The sequence below is a fragment of the Pediculus humanus genome, genomic scaffold (genome assembly GCF_000006295.1).
Source record: "Pediculus humanus corporis 1103172107401 genomic scaffold, whole genome shotgun sequence".
NCBI lineage: Eukaryota > Metazoa > Arthropoda > Insecta > Psocodea > Pediculidae > Pediculus > Pediculus humanus.
In genome coordinates this window covers 39,089-49,095 of record NW_002987026.1, presented here as the reverse complement: position 1 = coordinate 49,095, position 10,007 = coordinate 39,089, and the positions used below count along the sequence as shown (strand labels likewise).

At 25.4% G+C, this 10,007-nt stretch overlaps 1 protein-coding gene across 1 annotated transcript in view; it reads right to left on the bottom strand.

The window, feature by feature from the left end:
- The window catches only part of Phum_PHUM049620 (acetylcholine receptor protein alpha 1, 2, 3, 4 invertebrate, putative), a gene marked incomplete at both ends in the record, with an annotated part of 53,271 nt that overhangs the window by 28,110 nt on the left and 15,154 nt on the right, over positions 1 to 10,007 (bottom strand). Inside the window, 3 exons of the mRNA XM_002423267.1 lie at positions 1,241 to 1,421; positions 4,126 to 4,235; positions 4,583 to 4,627. Coding sequence (XP_002423312.1) covers positions 1,241 to 1,421; positions 4,126 to 4,235; positions 4,583 to 4,627 — 336 coding nt within the window. The remainder of the gene's footprint in view (positions 1 to 1,240; positions 1,422 to 4,125; positions 4,236 to 4,582; positions 4,628 to 10,007) is intronic.

The following is a 10,007-nucleotide window of genomic DNA, read 5'->3' as shown; positions in this document are numbered from 1 at the left end:
AATGAAAAAAAAAAAATGAAAGGTGAAAGAAAAAGGCTGGGAGGAAATGAAAAGATAAAAAAGGGGGAGAAAGAAGGGAACGAAAAGAAAAATAATAATAATAATTTGATAAAGAATTTCAAGTGCTCAATTTAAAAACCTTAATTTAAAAAAAAAAAAAAAGGTTAAACCTTTTTAAGATGAACCTTTTTTTTTTTTTTACCGGATTGAATATTTATTCGAGGTTAATATAAAAAAAAAAAAATAAAACGTCAATCATTAACAAAACCTGATAAAGTTTTTCACATTTTTTTTAGAAAAACTTTTCTTATCGAGTGCCATTTTTTAAATTTAGGTAAAAGAGTAAGAACGATAGGGGGGGAAAAGGTAAGGGAAGGGGGGGAAGGGGTTACAAAAATTCTTACCAAAAAAAAATTTTTTTTTTAAATATCAGAGATACCAAAAAAAAAGAAAAAAGGAAAAAAAGGGGAAAAAATTTACAAAGTCAAAAAAAAAAGAAAAAACGAGAACGGGAAGGATGAAGAGGATGAAGAGGGTAGGGGGAGGGTGGGAGTGGATTTTAAATTTCTTTAAAAAATTCTTCCTTTTTTTTTTTTTTCCAAAAATAAAACATTCCAGAAAAAAATTCGAAATCTTTCCCAGAAAATTTTCTTTTTCTTTTTCTTTTTTTTTTAATTTGCTTAAAGGTTTTTCTTTTTCGAAAACCAACTTTTCCTTTCTTCGGCACTCAAACCCAAAATTTAAAAAATATTTCGAATTTTTCTATCTCTCTCTTTCTCTCTCTCTCACTCACCATCGTGAATAAATTTTGCCCCGAAATTTTACAAAATTCTTAATTAATAATAATAATAATAAAATACAATATTATTTAAAAAAAAATCTATATAAAAAAAGAACAAGCAATCGAAATAATAATAATAATAATAATTAAAAAAAAAGATTTCAAATAAGAAGAATTAAAATTACAATGCGTTTTTGCTATAATAATAATAATAATTAAAAGCATACAAGCTATTTTAATTAATTAATTAATTAATTCAAAGCGGTTATTATATTAAAAAAATATTCGTGTTTAAATAAATACTTTTTTTTTAATCGGTTAAAATTATCGTGTTTAAATAAAAAAAAAAAAAAATAGAGTAGATAGAGATTAAAAAAAACATTCCATAGAATAAATAAATATTTTTCGTTTTTTTTTTGTTATTGTTTTAGGGGAAACGGGGGGGGGGACTCTTCTTACCTTAAAACCATCATAAGTCCAACTACCAAATTTTAATACACACGTTTGTTCATCGAATGGAAAATATTCGACATCAATTTCACAACTGGATTTATATATAGCCGGAGGTTTCCATTCGACGAGTCCTTGATGATATATTGTTGCCTTTGTTGCAAGTGTTACTTCGAAGTTACCATCAGCGCTGAAAATTTTTTATTTTTTGTAACATTTTATTTTTTTTTTTTAACTGACTACCACCTCTTCCTCCTCCTCCTCCTCCTCCACCACCACCACCTCCATCTTCCTCTCCGTCTCCCTTATTTACTCATGAGATCAGAGAAAAGTAATTAAATGACAACGAAACTCTTTTACACAACGAACAATTAATAAAAAGTAGCAGTAGTCAGCTATTATATTTCAATTATTTATTAACATTAAAATCGTCTCACGAAGTGTTGATGATAATAATGATAATAATAATAATAATAATAATAATAATAATAATAATAATGATAATAAATAAACGAAAACGAATTTTTTTTTTTTAATAAAATCTGAAACATAAATGGCATTAGTAGTTGCATTCATGCAATTTTTTTTCTTTTTACATAACGCATTTATTATTTTATTTATCTAACGTTTTATTATAGTCACGTGATTTATAATTAATCACGTGATCAAATTGTTGTAAATGATAAAATTGATAACAAAATATTTTTTTTAAATTTTAAAATTACCGCCATTGTTATGAAAAACAATTAAAAATTAAAAATAAAAAAAAAATTTTTTTTTTTCATTTACTTTCGTTTTCCTTTTTATCCCTTCTTATCCCTTTTTCTCCCTCTCTTCGCCCTTTCGGGGAGGAGGTAATAAAATAAAGGAAAAATAAATAAATTAATAATTTTTTTTTGATATTGTAATTAAAAAAAAAAAAGAAAAGGGGGGAGGGAAAAATTAAAATAAGGCCTCTTTGAAAAAAAATTTTTCTTTTCCCTCTCTTTTCCTTCTCTCTCTCACTATCTCTCTGTTTCTTTTTATTTTTTTTTAGAATGTTTTTTTTTTTTTTCTTTTTTTTTTATTTCAATTTTTTTTTTTTTTTTTTTGTAAAGAGAAGATGTGATGATTAGGTATTTATGTCGTGTCAAAATGAAAAAGAAAAAAAATCAATTTTTGTTTATTTTTATTTTATTTATTTTTTTTCACTCTTGAAAGCTTTCTCCTGTTTAAAAAAAAAAAAAAAAAAGTTTTTTTTTTATAAGAGAGAAAATGACGAATGAAAAAGTGAGAAAACGACGAACAAAGAGAGAGAGAGAGAGAGAGATAGAGAAATAAGAAAAATATCTATATATATTTTTTATCGTTAAAATTTAAAAGGAAAAAAAAAATAACTTTTTCTTTTTTGAATTTTAGGTGGTTTTTATCAAAAAAAATGCAAAAAAATGCAAAAAAATTTTTTTTTTGTTTTTTTCGCGTAATCTAATGTCAGATATATCTTAATACAAATGTAAAAAACTTTTCTTTTCGTTATAATACGAAACGTTCGAAGTAAGACAATAAAAATGGTGAAAAATATTTTCGACAAAATGTTTTTTACCTACACTTTAAAATATAAGAAATTATAACTTTTTTTTTTTGTCGGGATTAAGTTTTATATTCCTCCCCTCCTCCCTCCTCTTTTTCTTTCTTTCATTTCTCTCCCTCCATCAACATTCCCCCTCCCCCGAAAAAAAAAAAAAAAACTTTTTATTCTTCTATTCTGTGTAATCTCAGAAAAAATTTCAAAAAAGTTAGTTTTAAATTATAATATAGTTTTTTAGTATTTAAAAATAAAAAATCTTTAAATTGTAAAACTAAACTAAATTATACTGATAACGTATTAAGTATAAAATGAATATTTTATATATACGACGTCCGATTTTTTATATAAATTGTTATATATATATTTTTTTTTATCTCGACGTCAAGGAAAAATAAAAAAAAGGAAAAATATTAAGTAATTTAAAACAATTAATCTCATAGTATGTGTGTGTGTGCGTGTGGAGAAGAAAAAAAAAACGTTATCCGTATAACAAATATAATCCAATTAATTTTCCCTCTCATCATTTTCTCTCTTAAAAAAAATTTGATTTCGAGTTTTTATTTTTATCTATATAAAAAATTATTAAGTTTTTACTATTATTATTATTATTATTTCGTAACGATACAATATGGCGGTAAAACATGAGAAAAATACAATATTCGTATCATCATAATCATAAACAATTTTTTGTGAAAAAAAAATTTTTTTGTAACCCCGTAGACGTAATTTTTCTCTTTTCATCTTTTACCAACAAAACAAAAAAAAAATTCGTCCTAAATTTTTTTTAAGGGCGGAAAACAAAACAAAAAAGAAAAAAAAAAACGTTTCAATAGAGAACGATGAGGTTTACTTTCTCAATTTTCTTCCATTAAACTTAAAAAAAATCATCTAATGTTTCATTAAAAATTTTCCCTTTTATACTGAGCATTTTCGGACTGTTAATAATTTTTCTACTGACACGTTAAATAAAATCCCCAAATGATTTAAACTCAAAAAAAAAAATATTCTTGATGATATTAAAAGTGAGAGAGAGAAGGAAAAATCCTTTAGATAAAATTATTACGGTGTTAATTATTATTTCCACGAGGCAAGTAATATTAATAATAAATTAATTTTATTTATCAAAAACGGTTAATGGCGGTTTAAAAAAAAAAAAATAGAAAATCATCTGGTGAAAAGTGTGAGTGAGTTTTAAATAAAAACATTTTCCACACCACCTTCTTTCAACCCTTTTTTTTTTGTATTAATTATTAAAATTATACCCCCTGTAAGAAAATATCCTTGTTGTTAATAATAATAATAATTTGTTGTTGTTTTTTTAACTTACTTATTGTATAAAACGATATCAGGTCTCCATATGTGATCCGATGGTACGTGTAACATGTGTACGCCCCCATACTCTTTCGGATCCCAACGTAGTTTATAGTCGTACCAAGACTATAAAAAAAAAAAAAAAAGAAATAATAATAAAAAAAACATTTTTTTTTGTGCGTGTGCGTGTGTGTGCGTGCATGAGAGTGCGTTTACCCCGTTATGTGTCTATAACCGAGAGAGAGAGAGAGAGAGAGAGAGAGAGGAAGAGGGGGGAAGTATGATAAATGAACGTTTTATTAAAATAAAAATTCCATCTCATCTCTTTCTGATGAGTCAGCAACATCCCACAATCACGCACGCACGTACGCATGCACGGATTTGAACACACACACACATTTTTACGCACGTAAATAAAAAATTTTCTTGGGTTAACTAACAATATTTTCGAAATTAAAAAAATTTTTTCTTACCTGTTCGACCCAAAGATTTGTTGTCATTATTTGATTTTTTAAATTCTGTAACAAACAAAACAAAAAGAGAAAAAAAATTATTTTTAATTAATTTTTGATGGCTATACTGTTAAATATTCATGAATAAATTCGATTAATTTGCGACAAAATAAAAAAAAAAAAAAAAAACGAAAAAATTAATGGCCCCCGAAAATAAAAGAAAAAAAGTTCATTAACTTCATCTAATCGATTTAATAACAAAAAAAAAAACGGGGGGGGGAGTGGAAAACGGGAAAAGAGAGAGAGAGAGAAAAAAAAATCTTTTTTTTTTGTTATCCCATTTTAATAATTAATTTAAAAAAAAAAAACAGAATGAAAATCGGGAATCATCGTTTATCTTCGTATTTACGATTCGGTATTGACGAATTAAAAAAAAAAATTACGACCAATCAAATCCCTTTAAATTGGACATTTAAATTTTAAAATCCAATAAAAAAAAAAAAAAAATTTTCTGCCTCTGTTTGTTTACATTTTATTTCGAAATCAATTTTCCGATAAGTTGTTTTTTCTTGTGACGTAATAAAATAAATATTATTATTATTATTGTTATCAGTTTTGATGACGAAAAGATTTTAAATGTTTGTCGGAGTTTTTGTAAGCATTCATTTCGGGTTTCTGTTCGATTCCTTAGTGCTGCTGCTGCCCCCCACATAACGCCATTTCCTGTATGGTTTTTTCTTTTAAATTCTTCTTCAAATTTTCTTTTGATGAATGTGGCATGGCTCCCAGTGCTACCACGATGACCGGAATACTGTTTTTACTCCTCACATTCTGGTTATTTCAGCCTTTTGTCCGCTTCTTTGGCTTTCTGGTGTTTTTTCCCGCCGTTACGGATACTTTAATTAATTTACACCATTTTTCCGCATTATGCTTCTCAGGATGATATCCGATTCGTTGGCTGGTACAGTTCTATCAGTGTGAATTTGTTGATCGTACAGAACCGTGCATGAACCCGCTGTCGTAACCGGGCTTGGAATGAGGTTGTACCACTCCTTGGATAATCCATATTTACGGCAGATTCTCCAGCGGAGATATTGACAAATTTTATTGTCCCTCTCCAGATATTCATGTTTTTCCAATATCGGACAACCGGAAATTAAATGGTCGACGGTTTCCGACTGCGATTGACAAATTCGGCCGGGGCATTCATCTTGGTGGACCTTACCTCTTCGTAATTACAAATCCGCAATGCCTAACCTTTTACAGTTATAATAAACGCTTCTGTTTCAATCTTTATTATTATCATTATTATTATTATTTCCATTATTATTTTATTTTTAAAATATCAGGAAAATTTTTAATAAAAAAAAAATTTATTGTTTCGTAGCGACTAATGTAAATGTTCATATATAAATAAAATGTAAATCCTTTTCAATATTTTCAATAATGTTTTTCCTTTTTTTTTTTGTAAACAGATTTAAAACATTAAAAAACAATTTATTTGATTCGTCTAACGCATAATATCAAAATTTACATTTTATATTGAAAAAAAAGAGAAAAAAACCGCATCGAATACGTTAATATTAATAATAATAATAATTTTATTTTAAACATAAAATATATTATTAAATAAATAAAAGATTTAAAAATTTTATATTTAAAAAAAAAAAAATTTAAAAAAAAAAAAGGGAAAGATTAAAAGAAGATGTCGTCGTCGTTATTATTATTATTATCTTAACCCAATTTATTGTTTCAATTCGAGAGTTTCGTACCAGAATTAATCTGACAAAATATTATACTCTATGATAATAAATTAAATGATAATAATTCAAACGTTATCAGTTAATTATTATTATTATTCTTTTTAAAAAAAGTGTAATTTAAAAATTTTTTTTTTTCAAATATCGTCGCCATTTTTTTGTCGATTATAATAATAATAAACGTTCGAATAAAAAAAAAAATCATTATTATTATTATTATTACTTAAAACTAAATTTAAAAAAAAAAAATAAACCGCAGGTAATTGGGTCAATTAAATTAAATTAAATTGAAATTGTTTTTTTTTTTTAATTAAAATCTAAATAAATAATTTTTTTTTTTTTTTAAATGAACGTCACGTAAAAAAAATTCGTTTTCCCTATTTTTATTTTTTTTGTATTTTTCCCGGAAGAAGAAAAAGAAGAAGAAAAAGATAAAAAAAAGAAAATGGCGAAAAAACCTTAAAGCAAAATCAAAATTTTTTTACGTAAAAAAATTCACGTCGTCGATTTTTCTGCAACGTGAAGCAGAATAATTGATCAAAACCATTTTGTAAAAAAAAAATAAAAAAAAAATTTTTTCCCACAAATTTAAGGTTTGTATCATTTTTTTTTTTTTAAATTAAACGAAAAACATCATCATCATCATCATCATCAACAACATCATCATTATTATTATTATTATTTTGATTTTAATTTACGAAACGTGTCACAAAAAAAAATTGTAAAAAAAATTAATTACATCGATTAGAAAATAAATGGAAAAAGTTTTTTTTATCGAGACTTATTATTTTAAATATTTTTTTTCTGAGGAGGGAAGTAAGGGAGGGGAAGAAGGGGGCCGAAGGAAAAAGGGGAAAGGAAAAAGAAATCTATCGGAAACGTTTAAATTTGTTTTTTTTTTTATTTCCGGTAAAAAAATTTGATTTTTGGGGGAAAGGTAACCGCGAAGAAAAATAAAATCGAATGGAAAATTTATTCTGTTGTGGAGGGGGGCAAAAAAAAAAAAGGTAACAAACATTGTTATATATATATATGTTTATAATGTGTAAAATAAATAAGAGTGACAGAGAGAGAGAAAAAGAGAGAGAAAGTAAAATAGAAAAAAATCTATTTCGTAAGTTTTGTCATTTTTTTTTGTAAAGGTTGGGAAAAACCTTCGATTTATTTAAAAAATTAAAAACTAAAACAAACAAAATCAAGTCTAAAAAACAAACATACAAACAAACAAACGAGGGAAACTAAAAAATAATTTTAAAAATAATAATAATGATGATGATGATGATAATAAAATTTTTCTTTTGGCTTTTGCTCCATCGGCAAAATATTTAAAATTTTAACAACAAATGTTTTTTCATTTGATGATTCAAAGAAAGAAAAGTTTTTCATAAAAAACTTTTACTACACTTTATTTTGCAACAACAAATAATGTTTTAAACAAAAACAACAACAACAATTTTCCATCTCTTTTCCACAAATTTTCATCCCTTCTCTTTCTCTCTCTCTCTCTCTGACTTTCATTATAAACAAATCAGGTAAAAGTTTTCCTTTTATTAAATTTTTTTTTTTACTCTTTTCTTCATTTTCATTTTCTACTTATTTTGTTTTCATCGATTTATTTTTATACAACTATAACCTTTTAAACTCTCCACCCTCCTCCTCCTCCCCCCCTTTTTAAAAACATAAATTTTACACGTAAAAATGAAAAAAAAAAAAATTTTTTATTATCGCGTAACAAAAAAAAATATATATAAAAATAAAAATAAAAATATACAAATCGATGTCGTGAAATTTTCCGCCATTAAAAAATGTTAAAAAAATTTTTTAAACATTTTTTCTTTTTGTTTTTTTTTATATTTTCAGTTTTTTTCGGTACCTAAAAAAACAAAATAATAATAATAATAATAATAATAATATTAATAAATAATTATATCGACATAAATAAATAATAATAATAATAAAATATCAATCGTTATTACTATTTTTTTAATATTTGAAACGATACAAAAAAAATAAAATTATTATTATTATTATTACTATTATTATTATTATCGCATAGAAAACATGAAATCATTAATTTTATAAGTTTTCATATTTTTCTTATTTTCTCCACAGTAACGTTTGAAATTGTTTTGGCGCCATATTTTCAAATATATTATTTGATAGGTCGCCAAAATAACAACCGAATGTTTTTTAACCTCGATTTTCTTTTTTTTTTTTTTTTTTTTACCTTTAGTTAGTTCCAGCAGAAAGAAAATTTTTTTTTTAATCAATTAAAGAACAAACACAACAACAACAACAATAACGAAATCACGTGGAAAAACAAAATTGAAATGATAATAATAATAAAATTACTCTACGGTTCGCGCGCTTGTGTGCTTGGATTTAACGCGTGAAAACCCATCCCATTCCCCCTTCCCCCACTTGGTACGTTATCGTTTCTTTTTTGAAGAAAAATATAAAAAAATCGAATTTGATAAAAATCGAAAATTCATCGAGAGGTCAAATAAGTTTAGAAGGGGGGGGGAGAAGGGGGGCAGGCAAAAAACAAATAATGGCGGTGAATTAATATAGGATTTTATCATACGGGTCGCAAAGTGTGGTCGGTCGGTTCGGTAACGACAAATAAAAAATAAAATGAATCTGATAATTTTCATTTCTGAACACACACAAAAAAAAAAAGGTTTTTTATTATGTGAAAAGGATAACAAGGTCGACGACCATAAATTCCAGACTAAATTTTAGGATTTTTTTTGGAGGAGACGGAAAAGGAGAGAAAAAGAGAGAAAGTGGAAAAGTGGGAAAAGGGAAAATTTCTTTTGAAATTAAAAAAAAAAAAAAGTTTTATTGGAATAATTCTTTCTCTCTCTCTCTCCCCCTTTTCTTTTTCTCTCTCTTTCTCTTTCCCTCTCTTTATTCTTTTTCATTTTAAACATTGTTATTATTATCATTAATTTTCAATACAAATAAAAATCAAGGAGAAAATCAAATTTTTCTTATTTATTTCGATTATTTTATTATATGAAAAGAAATAAAAATTATTTATTTATTTATTATCATCATTATTATTATTATTTTTATTCATTTTATAATTTTTTATAAATGTCGCACGTTTTCAAAAAAAAAAAAAAAAAAAAAAAAGATTAGCAAAAAAAAAGAGCGGGAAAATGACAAAAAAAAAAAAATTTAAATTTCAAAACCAGAAAAATAAAAAATTGATAAATCATGAATTTAACATGATTAGGGTTAACCCAATATTATTATTATTATTATTATTATTATTATTATTATGAATCTATAAATATTATTCAAATTCATTTAATTCGGTATGAAAACCATAAGAAAAAAAAAATAATAATAAAAAAAATTCGTTTTCCGGATAACTGGATTGACTGGAGTGGAGGGGGAGTGCGGGGGACGGGAGCGGAGGGAGGCGTGGAAGGGAAAGGGGAAGGGGGGTCAGGCACATGTAAAAAAATAAATTTTGATGTTTTTGTTGATTTATGTTCCGTCGAATCGTTTTTTTAAAATTAATTAATGATTTTGTATTGTTTTATTTTAATTTCCTCCCCCCCTCCCTCCCCGATACCGGAAACGCCGCGTAAAGTCACCGACCTTAATAATATTAATAATAATAATAATAATATTTTTTTCTTATACTCATTCTCACATTATTTACGTATATTTTT